The sequence below is a fragment of the Mytilus edulis genome, chromosome 1, assembly GCF_963676685.1.
Source record: "Mytilus edulis chromosome 1, xbMytEdul2.2, whole genome shotgun sequence".
Lineage (NCBI taxonomy): Eukaryota > Metazoa > Mollusca > Bivalvia > Mytilida > Mytilidae > Mytilus > Mytilus edulis.
This window is the reverse complement of record NC_092344.1, coordinates 83,595,690-83,619,121: the sequence shown is the minus strand read 5'-3', so window position 1 is coordinate 83,619,121 and position 23,432 is coordinate 83,595,690. Positions and strand designations below refer to the sequence as shown.

At 32.8% G+C, this 23,432-nt stretch overlaps 2 protein-coding genes across 2 annotated transcripts in view; one reads left to right on the top strand and one right to left on the bottom strand.

Annotated features, from left to right (window-relative positions):
* The window catches only part of LOC139492708 (uncharacterized), a 35,701-nt gene extending 27,217 nt beyond the window's left edge, over positions 1-8,484 (top strand). The window contains exons 11-12 of the mRNA XM_071280863.1: positions 5,243-5,309; positions 6,314-8,484. Coding sequence (XP_071136964.1) covers positions 5,243-5,309; positions 6,314-7,380 — 1,134 coding nt within the window. The 3' untranslated portion in view covers positions 7,381-8,484. The remainder of the gene's footprint in view (positions 1-5,242; positions 5,310-6,313) is intronic.
* Positions 8,485-11,048: 2,564 nt separating this feature from the next.
* On the bottom strand, positions 11,049-21,463 carry LOC139492700 (uncharacterized). Its single transcript, XM_071280853.1, has 5 exons — positions 21,188-21,463; positions 18,951-19,064; positions 16,721-16,981; positions 15,760-15,952; positions 11,049-12,845 (listed from the first exon to the last, which is right to left on the bottom strand). The coding sequence occupies exons 1-5, from the start codon at positions 21,351-21,353 to the stop codon at positions 12,098-12,100; spliced, it is 1,482 nt and encodes a 493-aa protein (XP_071136954.1). The 5' UTR covers positions 21,354-21,463; the 3' UTR covers positions 11,049-12,097.
* Positions 21,464-23,432: the final 1,969 nt, after the last annotated feature.

The following is a 23,432-nucleotide window of genomic DNA, read 5'->3' as shown; positions in this document are numbered from 1 at the left end:
TTATACTTTCAGAAACCTTAATTTTGATTGTTTGGACAACAACTCTTCAGGTTATACAAAACTGAGTTTTATCATTGCAATGTTGAGAAATTAATGCTTGTTTTTGCCTGCATGGTTAAAGTAGTACTGCAACTGACATCGAAAAAGACGCTTAGTTAACGAGTTTAATGGTCCGGAATAACACACGGCTGCAAATTGTTTTAAATGATAGAATAATATCTATATTTTAATTTCCATCGGGTCGTAAAAAGTTTCTATGGTCACATTTTTGTCTTTTATCCCTTTAATGGGGGTACCCCTCAATTTACGGTTTTGGGTAGTTACCTTAAAATCCAAAAATATATTTTTTGGTTAAATTTCCCGCTATTTTCGTAACTATTTTCTATGCACATATCATCAAGGATCATCGGAATGATGAAGACATAAATATAATACCATCTCCAAGTAAAACTTTCAAACTTAAAGTTGACTGTTTTTTTAGATAGAAATTTAACGAGTTTTTCTTTGAAAACGAGAAAACATATGATTTAAAATCAGTATTTGACATTTGAGAGGACAAAACATATTATTGCGATACTGCATGCAAATTTTGTTGGGCAAATTCCAAACAATTTTGTCAAAAACTCAAAAATAAAAACATCATTTGTACCTTTTTTAATTACGGAAATTTCCTATCCGTCAATCAGCTCCACCATTTATTTTTTCCTTCACAATCAATTTGATAGTTTCGATGTGATTATGTAGATTCTGTAGGAGAAGTTAGTTTATTTTTGAGTGATTTGAATATGTATAGTAGTTCTTTCGTGTATTTTTTGTAAATAAGTTATATTTTTGTTAATAAAATTTTGACTTTATATAAAAGTTAACCAAATCCTTCGGATAAGACGTTTTTCCGGATAATGACTATAGTTGACATTGTGTGAAAAAACATTGTATGTCAATGTTTACCCTCAGACCAATTTAAAATATGCATGCAAGTGGTCGGGGGAAAAGTACCATTGAAGTTTCGCAGAGATTTGGTGTGTGACAAGGTGATGCTAAAACCAACTTCTCTTGATATTCTGCTTTCCGTGGGCGAATCATCAGTGATGTTATGAGACTTGCACCAGAAGGCAAAATTGGTGCGTCTTTAAATTAGATTGATTGATTGATTGTTGGTTGCTTAACGTCCAGTGGCAAATATTTCATGCATGTTCAGGACGAGAACAAGTTAACAACAAAAACAATAGATAGGTTTTGTCATAATAGAGGCCATTCGGGGTGATGATCGGGAAAATTTAGACTGCCACTGGAAAAGGATGGTATATTGGATTGGGACAGAAATTTTCCATTGCATCATGCCACCTACGGACCCATCAAAGAGTTGATGCAAGGGTCTTTAACGTGCAAAGAACGTGACACTCCCTTTTTACGAGGCATCGGATTTAACGTCCCCATTTTGACCGGACGTGACTGCGAACTTGATACATCACGCACAGCCAAACGGACCGGCCCCACTTCGTTTTACTGCCGGTCGGGAGAAGACCAAGTGACCATATTTCGTTTCCCTAGTCACCCTTGGGGAACTTAAAATTAGAAAACATCAGAAATCCATATATGTGATCAAACTGATCGACATGTATCCTCACAACCTGACACTTTTATACGATCTCGCGCTCAGTTTCTTCTTGTAGTTTGGATATGAAAACAGGGTTTTTGTGTAAAAGAAAAGCCTTTAAAAAAAAATGAAAACTACACAAAACTGAGTCCTCTAAACGTGTTGACAGTCTTTTAAGTTGTGCTTATTAATGTAAGTAATCATTTATCCATGCATAACCAAGTACTTATTGAAGTCAACACCTGTGCAATTAAGTAAAACAGTTACTGAAAAATTAAAATTTGAACTTGTTGTCAGTTCATTAATAACGATTGTTAGTGATGTGATTTGTTCTTCCGTAAGAAAAAGCCTTTCTCATGTAGCACATTCTCTATATATACCGATCAATTTTACCCAAGATTGTCTCTGATGCTTACCAAACAACTGCCAAACTCCAGAACTAACTAGATATTGTGACACCTTACAATTCAGACACAGTGGGGCCAAGGGATATTAAATATAGAGTTTAGCTCTGAACTCAATTTAGGGGATGCCATATCTGCTGAAGGAAAATTGAAGTCTACATTTTGTATGTTAAGACTTTCAGAATTACACCAAGGTGTGTCTGAAAATATCAAGGATACATAAAAAGAAGAACAATTACTTCACCCTGCCACCAGTGCTCTTATGAGCTATGTCCTCGTTTTGGTATTTCTATGGAAATGATGCCCGCATAGCTTGTTAATAGATATAGGAAGATGTGGTATGAGTGCCAATGATACAACACACCATCCAAGTCACAATTTATAAAAGTAAACCATTATAGGTCACGGTCCGGTCTTCAACACGGAGCCTAGGTTCAAAAGTTCATTTGTTAGTTTTAATAAAATTGATGAAAAATAACACAAAGGCGTTTCTGAACCGTATATTGTCCCTAAAGATAACAAAAATTCGTAAATGTATGGTTATTACTAAATCAATCGTTTCTGTAGCAACATTCGCCCCATTACATTTGGAGTTGGCAGCGCAGATACATCATGCATATGCATATGAGAATATGGGTCACGAACATTGATCAAAACTTTGTACTCACATATCTTTTGTGTTTCCTATGCAAAGGTAAGACTATATCTGACGAGTTTGACCGAATCATGACGGTATTTACGCTCCAGATAGCATTTGTACTCAAAAACTGTGTTTGCTTTGAACAAACTCTGTCCTGCGCCGAACTATATCTATATCACTAATGGAAAGCTGAATACTAAAATTTATGATAAAAGGGATGATTTTTCATTTCCTATCGTTAATTATCCGTTTTTAGGTGGTGACGTTCCCTTGTCACCATCTTACGGTGTTTATATATCTCAACTTGTACGATTCGCTCGTGTATGTAACAATGTTTTAGATTTTAACGAGAGAAATTTATGTATTACTGAAAAATTATTACACCAGGGTTTTCGATATCACAAACTAGTCAAAACATTTACTAAATTCTATCATCGGTATAAAGACATTATTCGTAAATATAGCTCAACATGCAGACTTTTAATACGTTCAGGTATTTCACATCCAATTTTTTATGGTAATATTCTTTATAAAGCACAAAGGTGTCAGTATTCACCTCAGAAACTTACAAAACCTTTGAATAGACTTATTAAGAAGGGATATAATTACGATACTGTTGTCAAGTCATTAAAGATTGCATATTTTGGCGTTAATATTGAGTCATTGATAAGGTCTTTGCATCGGAACTAAACACATTTATTCTAAAAACAGTTGTTGGCATGACACGCGTTATGTTCTTCTCATATATGTTATGATGGTATGATACTAAACCCCTAACGGGAAGGATTGTGCCTGATGTTCATATGATGAAATCATAATCTTTCAGTCAGTTTAGTTGAAGTCTGGAGCTGGCATGTCAGTTAACTGCTAGTAGTCTGTTGTTATTTATGTATTATTGTCATTTTGTTTATTTTCTTTGGTTACAACTTCTGACATCAGACTCGGATTTCTCTTGAACTGAATTTTAATGTGCGTATTGTTATGCGTTTACTTTACTACATTGGTTAGAGGTATAGGGGGAGGGTTGAGATCTCACAAACATGTTTAACCCCGCCGCATTTTTGCGCCTGTCCCAAGTCAGGAGCCTCTGGCCTTTGTTAGTCTTGTATTATTTTAATTTTAGTTTCTTGTGTACAATTTGGAAATTAGTATGGCGTTCATTATCACTGGACTAGTATATATTTGTTTAGGGGCCAGCTGAAGGACGCCTCCGGGTGCGGGAATTTCTCGCTACATTGAAGACCTGTTGGTGACCCTCTGCTATTGTTTTTTATTTGGGCGGGTTGTTGTCTCTTTGACACATTCCCAATTTCCATTCTCAATTTTATTGTTCTTATAAAAAAGGGAAGTGTCTTGTAATGCTAATACGCGTACTGAATCCGCATATGATGACTACGAGATTGATTCATGTCGCTATTTTATGAATACTTGAGCTATTGTCTGTCGCTTTTAAAAGTTATAAAAGGATCATGACTGATTTTGAATTACAACATTAGAAAATTGGCATTGCATTGTATAATTTTTCATCCTTCCCTTAAAAATATAATGAGTTAACTTTTTACCAGGATTATCCCACTAAAAAAATGTTTATGCACCAAACTGACTTTGTTTTACACTCATTTTTTTAAAACCTCGCATTCGCCTCGGGTGACTATAGTATATTTTGTGTTATAACTGCTATGTCCAGATTTTGCAAATACACAATATGTATTTATCTATAACAGATACTAATTTTCACAAAATACACAACCTTTAAGATGCAAAATTAAAAACACTGTTTCAGCGCTTGAATTTTGTTTTTTTCAAAGATAGACAAAATATTGAAATAATTTGATAAACTGGTGTTTTATACTTTAGAAAATAATTCTGTAATATACTATAGTGAAATACTTTATACACAATATGAAAGTTTATGGATGTGAAAAGGTCAAGGCCACTTCTTCTTTTGCTATGTCTTAAATGGAAAAAAATCAGAAGGTTCCAAATCAACGCCATTTTGTAATGGCAGCTCTTCATATAAGTAGTCAAATTTGTCGTTTTAACATCGTTTATAGCATATGCTTATGATTGAAACGTTTTTGTAGCATTCTATTGAATAAATATCAAAATATTTCTCCTTTTTGTCCTTGTGGTTGAAATATTGATATTTTTAGGTCTGACCTTTGACCTCAATTTCACAAAATTGTGACCACTCTGGATTTTTACGACCCGACTTTTCTTATTGTACACGTTTTCCTCTTTCCATCGATATATAATTTAGGTGTGTGTTCTTCCGGACCATTAAAGTTTAAAAAAATGAACTCTGGTTGCAGTACTAAAGATAAAAACAAGCCTAAGAGACTAACTATCATCAAAATTTTATTCACTGTACATACACAAATGTATTTGTAAAACCTGACTTGTAGGAATGATTTCATATTTTGATAAGCAAGCTATATTATATACATTTTAAATTTGTAAGTTTATAATACAGTCACTTCCTGTTGGTGGATGTTAAAGTACAAAAAAAAGCATTGAACCATAATAAATCAATAGACCACTATATCATAAAACTGAAATATATATTTTCCTGGTTGTAACTTTTTAATTGCTTTCTTTCAGGAATCAGATGAAAGTGACTTTGATGAGGTACTAGAAGCTGAGCCAGTGAAAACTTTGCACATTTCTGGTGAGATTTTATTTATATTGTTAAGAAATTCTTCTACTTGTGTGTTTTTTTTCCAATTTCAAAAATCTTGCCTCTTGTAGAAAAGGACAAAGCTACTCCAATTCAAAATGTTTATTAGTTAAACATGTATTTAGAGTGGGTTGGGAAACAAGTTATTGCATCTTTTATCTCTATCCACTTTGTGGGTATGAGTGCTGCCTTGTAGTGGCATTACCCTGCTCTTTTTCTAAATCTACAAAGGTTTCATTTATGTAAAAGAGATATTGCTCTCTCTCTTAATTGGCCTGTTAATTATTGTCCCCTTTTTACAGACTATCATTGTTTCGCAAGACCATACTTGCAAATGGTGTTAAGAGAGCCCCTGAAATTTTCTCTGCAGTATGGGAATCAAACAGGAAGTTTTGTGTTCATTGGCCCAGCTCCCTATATAGGGAATCATTGAAGCGTGACTGGAGCCCCCATTTAGAAAAAGTTCTGGATCCGCCACTGTTAGCTTAGTTTAAACATATTTATCTATAGTGGATTAGGAAAACAAGTTTTGCAACTAATATTAATCACTTTCCACTTTGCGGGTGCGAGTTCTGCCTTGTAGTGGCATTAGCCTACTTGTTTTCGAAATCTACAATGACCAATGGAATTTATTACTGAAGAGTAATCAATTTCGGGTGGTTCCTTTTTATCCATTAAGAGAAGCTTATTCTTAATCGATATGAAATAAAAATTGATATGTGGTTCAAACTTAATGAGAATAAAAGAATTCTACTTCTAACTGTGTTTGGATTTCATGTCATTCTAAAAAAGAACTTATTTTGTGTGAAATTTACATTAACATTTACTTTTTCAAAGATAAGTAAGTAGATGTGATATGATTGTCAATGAGACATTTTAATCTGTAAAAAGAAATGGAGCCAAGCAAAAGATCTTTTTGTGTCTGGATGATTTATTAGTTTAAAAAATAAATAAAACCTTTTCACTTTAAATAATATATTTTCTTAACCTTTCAGATATTGCTGACTTAGAGGAGAGAAGAAAAAGAGTGCAGTCCGCTCTACTACCTTCAAAGAAAGTTACCGTAAAGCGAGAAAACATAGTTGAAGATCTAATGGACCAATACAGATTACATCCCGACACAGTCCACCACCGCCTGGAGGTTGTTTTTGAAGGAGAGGAGGCTGCCTTAGATGTGCAAGGTGTTACAAGGGAGATGTTCTCGTGCTTCTTCTATGCCATGATTGTCAAATTCTTTTTTGGACACTGCCACAAAATTCCAACAATGGATCATCGTCATTTATTTAATGGGACTTATGAGGTAATTGGTAAGATCATCAGCCATGCCTTCATCTTATGCAACTATATTCCTACAACTTTATCCCCTGTTGTCTATATCTTGGCAGGTACAGGTTGTGTTTCTGATGCACTTTTATTAACATCCTTCATGCAACATGTAAATGAAGCAGAAAAAAACTTGATTAAACATTTAATGTCAGCAAATAACTTTGTTAATATGCAAGAGAAACTTTTCAACCTAGTGTCATCTCATGGTGGGCGGGAGCTGCCAACAACAGCCAACTTTAAAAGGGTCATAACAGACATTGCAAGAACAACACTGATTGCTGCTCCACTTTATCCAATTTCTTGCATAAAGAAAGGTATGGACTGCTATCCATTACTGTGGCAGGGTGCATCAGAAACAGTAGTTGTGAATTTATTAGAGCAATACCATCCAACTGCAGATAAAATCATTAACAAAATACATTACAACCATTCAGAAGAACCGACACTAAACCTACTCGAGGAACGTTCCAAAAATTATTTTGAACATTATATAATGCAATTAAATAAATCGCAGATTAATGCACTTTTGAGATTCTGGACCTCAGCTGATATCCTATGTATTGAGCAGTTGGAGGTTTCCTTTAATTCAACAGAAGGACTGCAAAGAAGACCAATAGCAAACACCTGTGCAGCAACCTTACAAATAAGTAGACTTTACTTCTCAAATGAAGACTTATCTCAAGAATTTGACATTTATCTGAGTGATTCATCCTCTAAGGTTTTCGATTCAGTGTAAAATTAACGTTTGATTTCATTGAAAATATCTGTATTTTCATGCATTATTGTATTGTGAAAAAGGTATTAGTTATAAACAGTACTGTAAGGTTGGGGAATGTATATATATATAGAAAGAAATAAGAATTAAATTGTGCAGGGTATTTTTATTAAATACAAAATTTATTCATAGAAGTTTGACAAATATTTTATACTGATTTTTACAAATATGGCAGTAATCCACTTTTCAATTATTATCAGTCAAATTTAAGTTTTTACCAAGTATAAGGGGAGAGCATTAACTAATACATAAATTTCTAGGTCATTTTGGTACCAAGGTTTGAAATGATGATAATTATCCAGTAAATTTATTTATTAATATGTAAAGCACTTGAAGTAAAAAAGAGTTAATTTTTTTTTTACATTTGTTGTACAGGCATGACATATGTCTCACGGCAGGGAATGGGTGTAGTTTTTTTTATATCTCTTCATATCAATTTTTCTCCTGGAAAACTAATCTTTTATTGCTTTTTATACCAAATATTTTTAATATATTTAATGGTTATATTCTGCTGGACACCATTGTTTGTAAATATTAAGATGGTTGTGATGATCTATGTTTTATGTAGTTTTTTTTCTATGTACTTGCAAACACTGAGTGGTGTCCAATGTATGATTGCATATTTCAAATTATTTTTATTGATTTTCAAGATGATTTCAATTATATGTTTCTCAATTTTGTAATTGTGTGTAATTTTGGCTTTCCAGAAATGAAAAGTAACTATTGGATTAATGTGTCACCTGACACTTATGATTTTTATTTATAAACTTGCAAGCATAAATTGATGGCAGATAGCCCAACGTTCACTATCCATAAAATTATAAACAAAGCAGTAAAATAAGCTTAAGGTGAGCATAAGGATAAATAATTGAATATTAGTAGCAGTCTTTCTGTACAGTGAGAGCCATCTCCCAACACATTGGACACCACAAATAAAATTTAAACTGAGTGTATATTTCTTATGCACTATGATATTTTGTACTGTATGCAAGTATTAGAATTGTCAGTATTTATTATATCAAATATATTCAAACAGTTCAGCAAATAAAACTTTTAACATTGAAATGAAATTCTTTTTTTTATTTATTTTGAATACAACAAGTAATAGGCGTTTACACTGGTACCTGAACAAGAGAAGGCTCGTTCAAAATTAAAAAGTATGGAAAGCCATTAGTAACACATATAGGACAGTTAGTTGAGCAACAAACAAATACAAGGAAAGCCATTTAGTACACATAAACTAATCAAAAAATCACAGAATTGACATAAACTAATCAAACAGAGAAACTATATATTAAACACCATGACTGACATAGTTTTACACATATGCATGCCCAGGGAAGCAAAAAATGCTTTTTATGAGTGTTCTCGTGTTAGCAGAAAATGCATTTTATGAGTGTTCTCATGAAGGCAGAAAATGCATTTTATGAGTGTTCTCATGAAGGCAGAAAACGCATTTTATGAGTGTTCTCGTGTAAGCAGAAAATGCATTTTATGAGTGTTCTCGTGTAAGCAGAAAATGCATTTTATGAGTGTTCTCGTGTAAACTGCCCAGTATAGGACATGAAACTTTCGGGATAGCTTACAGTATTATACATCTTAATTATACAAGAGTGCACACGCTGAAATGTCTCGCCTTCTTTACTTATCATTGGAATTATGTTGATAGACCTAAATATCAAGCTTTTATACTACGACTAACGCAAATTAAGAAATTATTGTGAGGTTTTTATTATTGCAGAAAATGAAAATGACACAAGAATTTAAACACGCATTTTCAAATATTTTATATGAATTAAACAGGATTTTTCTCCAAATCATATAAAAAAAAAACATCGCATTGAAGTCTCAAATAAAAAAAATCACAATTAGAAAATCACGCAACAATTTCATAATTGACAAAATCACATAAATTCAAGGTCTGATGAACCACGCCTGACAGAGATGTACACCTTAAAATTCCTCCACACAACAAATGTAGTTGACCTATTGCTTCTAGTTTAAAATAAAAATGAGACCAAAAGCACAAAAAACTTACCACTTAGCAATGAGGTCAAGGTCAAATAAAACCTGCATGAGTGACATGTTCACCATAACAATTTTCAAACACCAAATAAAGTTGACCTTTGGCATATATATAGTATTTGATAAAAAAACATTCCATACACCAAATATAGTAGACATTGCATACACCACTGTGTAACACCACTAGCTCAAGCCCTACTCAAAAGCACATACCAAGGAAGTAGTACACATTTAACACAAAATAGTGACTACACATGAATGTAGCTATCTAAATATGTAGAATATATATATATGTATATGTATTTTTGGTATCAAATGAAAGCTGAATGACTGGTGATCAGTGTAGAACAGTTGATGACCTATAATTTTGGATAATTGAAAAAATGCACCAAATTTAAATAGAGGGTACATTTTGCCTGTTTGTTGGATCTGAAGTACCTGTTTTGGTACATCTGAAGTTCTGTTAACTAACCAAGTTTTCTCTTATATGCCATTAACAGTATGTAGATATTTTCAGTGCAAGACACCATAAAGTGTAGCTTTGACATGCAGTGAATGTCACTTTATTGGAATTTAAAATGAAACATCTGTGTCTGCTTGAAATTAAGGATTTGACATTAGAAAGCCATAAATTAGTGGTGTACTTTCTACAGAATAAGAAAAACAGTCCAAAACACAAAAACTTAACTTTAACCACTGTACCATAAATATGAGGTCAAGCTCAGATGACAATTGTCAGTTGGACATCAACACCTGAGGGTCCTTCTATACACTGAATATACTAGACCTATTACTATATGCTTATAGTATCTTAAATACGGACTTTACCACCAAAACTTAACCTTGTTCACTGAGAGGTACTAGTCAAGTTCAAATTAAAACTATGTGATAGGTAAGAGGACCTTGCAAGGTACACACATGCCAAATACTATTATTCATGATGAGAGAGAAATTAACATTCCCCCAAAAAATCAACCCTTTATTTCAAGTAGTCACTCAACCATGAATATGAGGTCAAGGACAATTGACATGTGACAAATAGAAACTATATAACATAAGGCATCATTATACTTAGTATGAAGCATCCAGGTCTTCCACCTTCTAAATTATAAAGCTTTAAGAATCAAGCTAACAAAGGTGCTGCTGGACCAGTATCCCTATGTCGAGCTTTCTGTGACAACAGTTGTAGGCTCAACAATTGCCAGTTTTAACCTACTTTTTACTGAAGAAAAAAAAAACATGTCTGTACCAGTACCACGACAGCAATATGACATGTGTTTTCTTGTTCTTCTGTTATTTCATGTATTGAAGCATTTGGTTTTTAGCCAGTCACGAGTGGCATGTATGCGTTGTGGTTGGTCAAGTCTTATTCACAGATGCTGTATGTTTATATTTGTAATTAGTTGTATCAATGTTTGTATGATGGACTTGTTTGCTGGCAAGGTTGATAATTCTGACATTGACATACTTTCTATGTTTCATTAGTTAACATCATGTCTTCCTTATTAGGTCTCTTATATAATTACAAAATGTAGATACAAACATGAACTGAATATATTGGTGTATGCAATAATTGTAATGTACAAATAAGAAGACACTCAATATAATAAATCATAATTTTTATTAAAGGATCAAACAATTTGGCATTATCATCCTTTGCCGAATCATAAATGAGGTTATTGACACTAGAAATATACACCCAAATCACAATTGCAAAAGTACATTTTGATATTACTAAAATTGGACATTGAACATCACTAAATATAAATCACAAGATGATAATGGAGTCAATATTTAATTTTTGTTAATGAAACTAGCAACTAAAAACATAAATATACTGAAGAAACAAATTGAGGAAGATTTATTTTAAATTACATGTACAACTATGTGAGAGATAAAAACATGTATAATAATAAATACCTTGCTGAAAGATCTATAGCACAAGGTTTGTATTGTACTTGAAAAAGAGTAATTTAAAAAACATATTGATTTAATTTTTTTTAAATAAATGAAAAATGGTAATTAAGATATAAATGTGATAAATTTTCCTAAATGTTCTGAGAAAAATAAAATATAATTATATAAATTTAAGACATGAAAATATTCGCCTCAAAAATAGATGCTTTCATGCTCTTACATCAAAACTTTTTTACAACTTTTATTAAACTAAAATACACATGTTTTCACTCCTCCATTATTTTAAATCAAGATACATGTAGCATCTTTTTGTTCATAGGGAAACATGCAGTAAATGAAGGGCAGTATAAATAAATCGATTGAAATATGATAATTGATACATCTTAGAAAAGTATTTACATAAAACTGGCAAGAGTCAAAAGATAATAGAGACAACTTAATACCTGAAAATGTAATGCCTTGTTTAAACATTTTCATACAAATCCAAATATTTCACTCAAATAGCATTTTCTATTACATGTTTAATGCTTAATGTTTCTATTTTATCATGTTAATACCACTCTACTTAACAAAAATAAAATGAAATTTTCTACAGTGTATTATGAAATCCTAAAAGTAATAACACAAGGCCATGAAGGCAGTCATGACAAAAAATTTCATCTCTTATTGAACATGCCCAAAGGGTAAAAGGGTATATAACATGTCATGCAATATTTCAATGTACATTAAATGATATTCAATTGGTTTGATTACTGACAAGCTGCAAAACTTCCCCATATATATCCATACCATGTGATAGGGAATGGCGTTTGAGATCTATACTTTGGTGAAGATTTGCTAAACTTTCTACAGAGAATGGACATGGATCTCTTGGATGTAAATATTGTTCGTCCTGAAAGTCAATGTTTAGGTTCTGCATGGTTTGCTGGATTCTTTCTTGTGGAGGTTGTTCAATGTTACGGACCCCTGTGTGTTTTTCTGGATCACTTAGTAGTAAAGATTGAAACCACATCATGTTAGGTGACTGGTTGTGTTCAGTCCTCACTTTATGATTGTTATGAGTTTCTGTCCATTCTCTCAGTGCCAAATCAATTCGTGGCAGGAAAACATAATGAAGGATCCATCTATGTACATTGTTAGTTATATTTAACAGTTTGTGCTCCTCCATCAAACAGAACAGTTTGTAGTATGTGTCAAGGACTTTGCAAAACACATCCCTCCATTGTCTCTCGATCCGCTGGTTATGGACAGATGGACCAGTGATGAAACTACCCCTTTCTTCTCCATTCACAGCAATCATAAATCGGCCAATGTCAACATATTCTGTTCCATGGTCTGCTCTTACTCTGCTTGGTAAACCAAACTGGTTCACACCTTGTACAAAAAAACATGCTGCAGCCTTGGCTGTGTTGAATGTCGAAGCTCGTAGAAAAGGCATCAGTCTGGAATGACCATCAATTCCACCATGAACTACAATTCCCCATCTACAATGATGAAAAGAAAAGATTTTATAGTCTTTATTATAAACCATGATAAACTAAAATTAAATAAACAAGAAGTAATTGTAACAGGATGCTGTTACTAAGTCAAACAAAGCACCCATAATTAGCCATTCCCATGGTCCCATATTTTATTAGATTTGTTTTATTATCTCATACATACAAGAATATATAAGGTATAGAGGTAGAGATCTCTTCGATTTACAAGTTCTCTAACAGAAGAGTGTGGGGTGACTCCATAGACTCCCCCTATATTTGGTTTGATTTGTCTTATTGTCCCATACAAGAATACATATGGTTTAGGGGTGGGGATCTCGACCATTTACAAGTTTTCAAACAAGAGGGGGTGGGGTGAACACAAGGGACTTTCCTTTTTTTTAATTTGATTTGTTTTATTGTCCCATGCAAGAATATGTATGGTTTAGGGGTGGCGATCTCAATCATTTACAAGTTCTCAAACAAGAGGGGGTGGGGATGACCCCCAAGGGACTTCCCTTTTATTTCATTTGATTTGTTTATTTGTCCCATACAATAATATATATATGGTTTAGGGGTGGGGATCTGGACAGTTTACAAGTTTTTAAACAAGAGGGTTGGGGTGAACCCCAGAGACTTTCCTTTGTTTTCCTTTGATTTGTTTAAATTTCCATTGCAAGAATATATATGGTTGAGGGGTGGGGATCTTGACTGTTTACAAGTTCTCAAATAAGAGTGGGTGGGGTTGACCCCTAGGGACTTCCCATTTCTTTCATTTGATTTGTTGTATTGTCCTGTGCAAGAATATATATGGTTTAGGAGCGAGGATATTGATCGTTTACAAGTTTTCAAACAAGAGGGGTGGGGGTGACCCCCAGGGACTTACCTTTTATTTAATTTGATTTGTTTTATTGTCCTATGTATAAGAATATATAAATGGTTTAGGGGTGGGGATATGTATAGTTTACAAGATATTAGCACATTCTCAAATTGAAGGGAGTGGGGGTGACCCCCAGGGACTCACCCTCTATTTCATTTGATTTGTTTTATTGTCCTGTGATCTTTTCTGAAGACTGTATGTGTTTACCACTTACAGTTTTTAAGATAGTCATTTGAAATTTTGTTTTAAATAAAATCCCATCTATAGGGTTCTATAATAAAACCCTCCCCTCTTTTTGCCCCTCAAAATACCCCTTAACAGACCCCAATGCACAAACAAAAGATTGATGACTCCCCTAGACATGTTAGTCTAACATATTATATAATCCTAAGAAAATCTGACAAGCCTTTTCGGAGATCCACAGTGGAAGAGTTCATTTTAAAAGTGGTGGAAGAGGAAATCCAAGTTGAGCTGTGAGAAATAGCTTGCTTATGACCAGAGAAATCATGATTACATAAGATTACTTTTCTTTAGAATAATCATGATAACTTTAGATTACTTATGATTATAACATTGTACTGATTTAATACTCATGATTCCATTGTAATATTGAAGAATTTCTTATAAACTTCGTATTCTAATCTTACGAAACTAAGATCTAATTTATTTTCGTGATTTTTTTATTAATTTCCTTTAAAAATCAAATTTCATGCAATCAGCGCTAGCCTTGTATTGTACAAATAACAGGCACCCAAATTAATTTTTGCTACTGGTACAAATAAAGTCTCCTGTTACCCTGCTTCCATGTTGAGCAAGTGGTAATGGGCCGTTCCAGTAAATGTCTGTTTAAGGGGGATTGATGGTCCTTTCTGAGGGGTGTGAAATTATACATCTTAGGGAGTGAAATTTTGGGGTTTTTCATCTGACACATACACTTATAAAAACTTCCGAGGGTCTTGTAGCAGTAAATAATTAAATCTTGGGGGTTACAAAAATGCCTATGTCAGATCTTATGAGTGCGTTAAATTTGGAATGTGGGCAGTTGCATACATTTACATGTATCATGCATTATCTAGAGATGTCCTGTTTGGTACAATCCTTGCAGTAATCAATTCTGATAGGTCTTTTTCCCCATGAAAGCCCATCCACCCAATATGAACATAAACTCTTCTTCTGATAGGTCATAATTTATAGATCTGATACATGTAGGTAGTTTTTCATGATGTTTTTTTCTGATACGTATAAAACAAAATCTCCCAACCTATCCCCACCTGTCAGAAATTAACTGGAATGGCCTAATGTGGATATTTCTATTTCTGTACAGGTTCATTTTGGATCCCTCTTTGCAGTCCAGGTTTACACTATGTTGATTTATTTAAAGAATTAGAGAGCATGATTTTGATTTTAATCACTAAAGCTTCAAATGTTAGGAGTAAATTTCTGGATAAAAACAATATATATGTACATTTTTAAAATGTATTCGTACTCAGGGACTCAAATATCTGTCTGAATATTTATTCATCAGGTTAGGGGGAGGAGTGGGATCTCTAAAAAATGTTCTGCCTGTATGTATGTGACTCCCCCAAATAGGAGCCTAGAGTTCGATCCCACAAAAAAACTTAGGACTAAGATTGGTCTTAAGTCATGAACAAGTCATACTTTTTGTGTGAAATGACTCTAGATATTCAGTGGTCGTCTTTTGTTGGTGTATTACCTATTTTTTTCTATTCATTTTTTTGTTCAGTAATTAATCTGTCATTTTTCTCGTTTAAATTGTTTTACATTCATGACATTCATCATTTTGAGGACTGGTATAGCTGACTATGCAGTTAGGGCAATGCACATTGTTGAAGGTTGTGAGGAAACCTATAATTGTTACTTTCTTTGTCATTTATTCAATAATAATGTTGGATTAGTACACCATTTGAGAAACATAACTGGATAAGCATGATAAGAGAAAGATATCAATTTGAGTCTAAAACATATACCTCCAGAACAATTAAAACACATGTATCATGTTGACTATCTTTTAAGTAATCTTACCTGCCCAAAGAATGATGGGTATCAAGATGCCAAATAGAATTTGCTGTGGGAACTTTATACTGTCTACGCTGAATAGTACATGACCACCTTTTTGCCGCACCTGCTGAATCTACTCTAGTTAACACTGCTCGGCACCTGTCACGTTGTATGGAAATGCCTTGGGTTTTCAGATAAGAATGGACCTCCATGGCACCTATGAATACAAAAGAAAACAAATTTTATTTTCCATGGAAAAATAGCAAGCTTGTGCAATAGAGTTTTTCATATCTCATATTATAGGTTAAATAAATGTTAATCATCATTTTTATCTATATAAAAATGAGCTTTTAAGGATCCATTCCATCAATCAAATGGTTTAACATTTGTTTCAATTTCAATCAATATTTTGACCTCTATTTCCTTTTAATAATCAAAATTCCCAATGCATGCACTTGTTACACATCTCAAGCTTAGGGGTTAAATAAGGTTGAATTCTTCACTGGTAAGTGGATAATTCATCAGCTATATTTCTTAGCTATTTTGACAATACTGAACCAAATTGGCTGTAAAAATTGAAATCTTATTACCATATATCATGTATATATGATAACATCTTCATGTCCTTCATTTATGACTATCATGATTATATATATTTTAATCAAATAAAGCACAATCATAGTTTATAATTTTTGATGTCATGTAGCTCAGTTTTAGATTTTTCATATTTCACCAAAGTACATCCTTTCAAACAAAATATATACATGATATATAGAATTTTTGTGACAAATATATTAATTAACCTTTTGGAAAGTATGTGAAACGCATGTTTAACTTATTGTCAGGCTTCAAACTTTTAGAAGTGTTTTAAAAAATATTAAAAACAGTCACAGACACATGGCACATGACAGAGTTGGATATATTTTAAAAATACTGAAAATATATGCTTTTTGGCAAGAAGAAAATAATAACCTTTAAAACAAACCTGCATTTGGATGTTCTCTGTTGTATTCTGCCACTTTCTCTTCCAGTTGATCATCAGTAATGGTACTATATGATGACCTTACTTGAAGATCATGCTCCTTCAATAGCTTGTACAGTGTGTTTGGATGAATTTTTCCGCCAAGCAAACCATCTTCTGCAATCTTCTTCACTGTAAATCCCAAAGACATCAATTGCTGAAGCTTATTTACATCAATATCTAACTGGTGTCTTCCTTTTCCATGAGGGTTTGGATTTGTCTGGTCTGAAGAAAATAAAATTTTATTTGTACATGTACATTTATATTATGTAAGCGATACTTAAATTGAAAACCAAATATATATAGGGTAATGAAAGAATATATATACATATATATATATATAAGTGTGCAGACATACACCATGTCCTTCAAAGTTTTTGACCTTGACCTTTCACTTTGGAACTTTTCCAGCATTTCTTGTCCGTCCTCAGGTATTGGTTATATTTTATAAGTATACATGTCGCATATAAAAGTTGAAATTAATATGTTCTGAAGATGAAGAGCTGACTCAATCTTTACTATAGAACATGGGGGTTGTCAACTACAACAAACGTTTTTGATTTTGACATTCGACTGAGGAAGTTGTACATTATGAAGCAGTTTATGATGTGGGTAAGTATAGAGTGGGGGCCCATATTCGCCGGGGACACAATTTTGCCGTTTTATGATTTTGAGGTGTAAACACTTCAAAGGATGACTGAAATGGAAGAAATATGCCACTAAATTATAATTTTATAACAAATATGATTATTTTTTAAACTTAAACAAAATTACGGCAATTACTGCAAAAGATCGAAAAACGGACAATGATTTTCGGTCAATTTCCTGAATGAAAACAGGATTTTTTTCTTAGTAATTTTTTGACTGATTGGCCTAAAGTTCTGTTTTTTTACACCTTTGAAATGTTTGCTGTTCATCTATAATAAAATTTATTTGATAAATATTCTATAAAGCTGCAGTTATTTGGTTTTAAATAGATGTGTAAAAACGGCAAATATGTGTCCCCCATTGACAAAACATCAGGGAATTTCATATCCCCTTTCATCTAACTTTACGGATGATTATTTTCAAACAAACATGTTTTCAAGCATAGGAATGTTTTGCATTTGAAATATCAGTATACTTAAAAAACATATAGACCAGAACATGAACTGTAGAAAACATGGAAAGATATGGCGAAAATGAGCACCCCACTCTACATGTCAAGTACACATGTACATGTACACTTTGAAATCATAAATAACAGTTCGCTTCATAGGGTGGACAATATTTGTTACGGATGGACAGACATGACTTTATGGTTATCACCACTAGGCATCTCCCTAATTACAAGATTGAAAAAAAACGGGTTCTTAGATGAACCAGAAATGACCACATATGACTATAATCATCATAATCATGATGATTGGTCAAACATTTTAAGATAAAAATGTGTCTTTTTTTATATTTTAAATCTAAGTATTTGCAGAACTATATCAGCCAATCATGTCCCAGTCATGTCTGTTATTCTTGCACACATTTATAACAATTTAACCATTTGTTAACTGTCAGATTGTTTCATTTTTAAGTCTGATAGTATATATATATAGACCATAATTGTTTTGTCTTTTATCTACACTGTATGTTCTTGTCTGCCATGTTGGAAGTAAGGTAGGGTCATCTGACTTTTTTTTTAAAACTAGATACCTAATCATGCTTATGGTGATTATGGACAAGTTGGGATAAATTTGTCTCCGTAGTTTACAAAAATTGTGAAAAAAATAATGACTGTAAAGGGCATTAACTCTATATGGGGTCATATGATAGTATTTAACCTGATGAACATTTTTGCCACTCTCAGATTTGCTCTAAATGCTTTAAATTTAGTTTCAGAGATTTAAGCCAAAAACTGCATTTTACCCATGGATATGTTTTATTATTAGCCATGGTGGCCATCTTGGTTGGCAGACTGGGTCATTGTACACATTTTTTAGATTAAATACCCTAGTGATGATTTTGGCCAAGTTTGGTTTACTTTTGGCCCAGTAGTCTGGTAGTTTCAGAGGAGAAGATTTTTGTAAAAGTAAACAGACGACAATGACGGATGAGTGATTAGAAAAGCTCACTTGACCTTTCAGGTCAGGTAAGCTTAAAACAAATTATTTTATGCAATGTTTGATTAAAAATATCAACACTATACTCATAATTTACTTACCATATCTGTTAATAAGGTCTTGTTCTGGTATCAGATTTGGAAGATTCTGCTTTAGATCATTTATTGACTGTATTGACTTTTTTATCAAATCTTCTGGAATGTTGGTCCCACTGCCTGAAAGTTAAAAAAGAAAACATGTAATATAAATGATAAAGGAAAAAAATGTGATTTGTAGATATATTTTTTGGAAATCAAAAATACATGTATGCAAGATATATATTTGAAAATATCAATAGGTTTAGCATGTTTAGCCAACAATTCCTAATAACAAACAGAAGTTTCACAGGTCGGGAACACTTCCTTGTAAGGATATGCTTAAATTAGCATACTTATGTCCTCTGATTATTTAGGTATGATTATGAAGCAATTTAGTTTTACCTAGGTTACCCCATTACCACCCTAACTAATGAAAAGCAACTGGTTCAATAATAATTCACTTTAAGCAGCAGCCAGTATGGTCTTTAGGAAAGGATGATAGTTCGTCGGAAGGGGATGATAAAGGGCTGACCTGTGTTAAGAGAGCCATATCTCTTGCACGTTAAAGACACCCTTGTAGATTTCGAAAAAGAGTAGGCTAATGCTGCTACAAGGCAGCACTCGCACCCACAAAGTGGAAAGGGATTAATATAAGTTGCAAAACTTGTTTCCCAATCCACTTTAAATAAATTTGTTTAAATTATGCAGCCAATATGGTTCAATTTTGTCACAATAAGCTAAATGAAATGCTTTGCTGAGTGCAGCCTGATAAAAATGCAGAGTTTAGTTTGGATAAATGTTTTACATGAGAATTTGACAGCTAGTGAAGGAAAAGTATCACATTTACTAATTTGTTTCTTCAAAACAATGTATTATCACCAATCGAGGCCATTTATAGCTGATTATACAGTATCAGTTTTTCTCATTGCTAAAATTGTCTATCATCCATAGCATTTCATCAAAACTGCACAACCCATGACAAGGCCTTTTTAATTTTTGTCTGACAATGTTAACACTATGATCTAGAGAATTTAATTGACTAAAGAGTATTACATTTGGAAAAAAACTTGTTAACTTCTTATACAAGGCAAAAAAAGAAAGTTGACCCGTGCAGCCAGTATAGCAATATACATTATTAATCTTCGCATGCAAATTGAAGATTATGTCACATTATCATATGTGCAGACCAAAAACATTTAATTTGAGAGTCCCAGACAATTATGTTGACAGTTTTCCAGTGTAGTAAACTCGTAGTTTGCATTGTAGTTCATTGAGTCAATTGGTTAGGTTATCAAGGCCTAGTCCTTGTGTTTTAGAAATTACATAATGTACTTTGAAATATATTCTGACTTCAGGAAATCTTAGAGTTCTGACCTGTTTCAGGCATTTCTTAACATGATTAAATGTCACCAGAATGTGAAATCATTACAAATGTATATGATCCAACTCAGAGTAGACATGCAACAAACATTTGATTTTATTTTCACATTTAAATATATATGTTTTTTAATTTGCACCATATTGAATGACCAAATAAGAACTTGTGTGTCAGATGGGTCTTAGACCCTTTTCATTTCAACGATGTAGATGTAAAACTCAAAAATGTATAGAGTGTGGTCATAAGTATTCGTCACTTGAGATTTTTCGATATAAATTGTATCAAGGATTTGTATTTGTACTATACAAATCCTTGATTGTATATAAATTTACATTTTTTTCAAAAAAATATTCGTACGGAATTCCTTGGTACCATTAGAAGCAGAATTGTCACAGGTTTATTTTGTTTATATATTATTTTTGTGGATCATTTTCTTTTTTCTCAATTTAAACATAATGACATAATTAAATTTATTATTTTCTGTTCATTGCTGTTCAGAAATCCGTTATATATATTCAACCAAATTAACTCATAAAAATGTATTGTATGTATTCATATCAAGAGAAAAACACAAACACCTGAACACAAAACTATTACCTATAAATATACTGTAAACAATTCTACGTCTTTTGAGACCTTGTTGATAAGAATCCAACCATAAATGCTCCCAAAATATTTTTTGAGGAAATTGTGTTTTTATATGAATTATATAGCCAAAAAATGTAGGTGATGAATACTTTATTCAATACTTTTGGCCAGATACTGTACATTTAAACCTGGATGCTGTATTTTGTAGTTTTATTTTGTAGATCTATTAATTTTCAAAAAACTGTATTACATTGTTAATAAAGACTGTACAGATAAGCAAATGTACGTGGCCTACCTTCTATTCGTGATAGATTTGTTATTAATTCTGAAAGCTCTTTATCTGTGCTGGCAGCATCTAGTGTCCCACATTGAGCTTTTCTTTGTGTTTGAAGAAGGACTGTTGAGACGCGCTCTAACACACTGTCAATTGATGGTTGATGAGAACGAGCTAGACGATCCATTTTGCAGTTTGTGGGTACCCGCAGTTTGTTTGTAAATGGCGGCCGAATTGTGTTGTCATTTGTATCGATGGATATGATTGGTCGGAATTAATTAGCATGGACGATAACGCATTGTGATTGGGTACATATGAATTGCTACTGAAAACAAGGCGTATTTTGTATTTACGAATCGCCGTTAAACTGTTCTTATCCAATAATGTGGTTCTCGCTTTCATCTATCATAGATTGTCGATCGTTAATGCATTTATGATAGATCTTTCTTCTTTTGTTACAGAAAACCATCAACGTACTGATGTTTACTTTCCGGCGCATGCCTGGTAAATGTTTTTTGATAAATTTATGTTGATAATTTTTGTCAAAATATAAATTAACAAAATATTTCTTATTCAAAGTTGTTTTTGGTCATATATTTTCGTATTTTCAATTTTTACAATTTTTCTTTGTTTTTAATTTATACAATTTTTTATTTAGTTTTTAAATATTACATTTTTTATTTTTAGTTTTTTGGTATAAGATAAAAACAAGAGTATCTGTTTATTTCAGATGAGGGTAAGTATCAAGGAGCACGTCGTGTGTGAGTGCATCCTTGAAGTTTTCTGTAGTACTGTTTTTGGTAATTTCAGGGGTTAGTTTGTTCCAGTCTTTGATGGTTTGACAGAAGAAAGAAAATTTATAGCTGTCTTTATTGCAATGAATTTGTCTGTAGGATTCTTTATTGGTGGATCTTGTAGTAGACTGACTCTGTTGTAATACATTTTGCGATGGAATGGCTATCTTTTCATTTACAATTTTGTGGAACATTATAAGCCTTGTTCGTAGTCGGCGTTCTTGTAATGTTTGCCATTTCATGGTATCTAGCATCTCAGACACACTGCTGGTGTTGTGATGTCTATTGCACACATACCTTGCTGCCCGTCTTTGTACTTTTTCCAGTGATTTTATATTTTCGTTTGTAAATGGGTCCCATACAGTACAACAGTATTCCAACTTTGGTCTTATGAGTGTTTGGTACGCTCTTTCTTTAATTGTTTGCGATTGGACTTTAAGGTTTCTTCTGATGAAACCTAAGGATTTATTTGCTTTTGCAGCAGTTTGTTGGATGTGGGTGTTCCATTTTAGGTCTGCTGAGATGGTGATGCCTAAGTATTTTGCATGTTTTATAGATTCTAAAATGTGTCCATACATGTTATAATAAAAGTGGATGGGATTTCTTTTTGTTGTTATATTCATGATGTTACACTTGTCTGGATGGAAAGACATAAGCCAATCTTTTTCCCATTGTATGGCAGCTTCTAGGTCTTCTTGAAGCTTGAGGCAGTCGTTTTGAGTTTTAATTTGTCGGTAGATTATACTGTCATCTGCAAAGAGTCTGATTTTGCTATGTTGGATGTAATCTGGGAGGTCATTTATGTAAATTAAGAATAGTATCGGTCCTAGCACTGTACCCTGTGGGACTCCTGATGAGACTGGTATTTTTGAAGATGACATGTTTTCTAAAAGTACTGTTTGTGTTCTGTTTGAAAGAAAGGAGTCTACCCAGTTAATGATTTGATCTGATATGCCAAAGTATTTCATTTTGTATAGTAATCTTTTGTGTGGTACCTTGTCGAAAGCTTTAGCAAAATCCATGATAATAAGATAATGATAGATTGTCGACGATAATTTCGTAAATGCATTTACAACCGTTAAGTATACTTTACGCCGTACATCTATAATGGTCGACCGATAATCTATCATTGTCGCCGATAATCTGTGATTATCTCATTAATGTGGTTCCCGCGTGCCATATATATATATATATATATCAAACGTCTGAAATCAGATTCTGATGTTAAATGAATCATCTTTAAGTCTTCTTAGATTAAACTTTTACTAAATCTTGAAATTTATACAATAAAAAAGGCAAACCGAACATCAGTTAAGACGCTTGCACCATTCTAAAAATTTGTTGAATATGACATAGGTTATATGACTAATTACATCAGAGAGTTCACATATATGCTTTAAATAAAAATAATAATGTGCGATGTGAACTAGCACAACTTTAAAGCTTTAACGGTGTCGATATTATGATGTTAT

Coding starts and splice junctions, on each gene's coding strand:
- LOC139492700 (XM_071280853.1), bottom strand. CDS start 21,353: ATGGATCGTCTAGCTCGTTCTCATCAACCATCAATTGACAGTGTGTTA. Junction 16,982..18,950: donor AGACCTTATTAACAGATATG/GTAAGTAAATTA, acceptor TATTTTCTTCAG/ACCAGACAAATCCAAACCCT. Junction 12,846..15,759: donor ACCCATCATTCTTTGGGCAG/GTAAGATTACTT, acceptor TCATCATTGTAG/ATGGGGAATTGTAGTTCATG.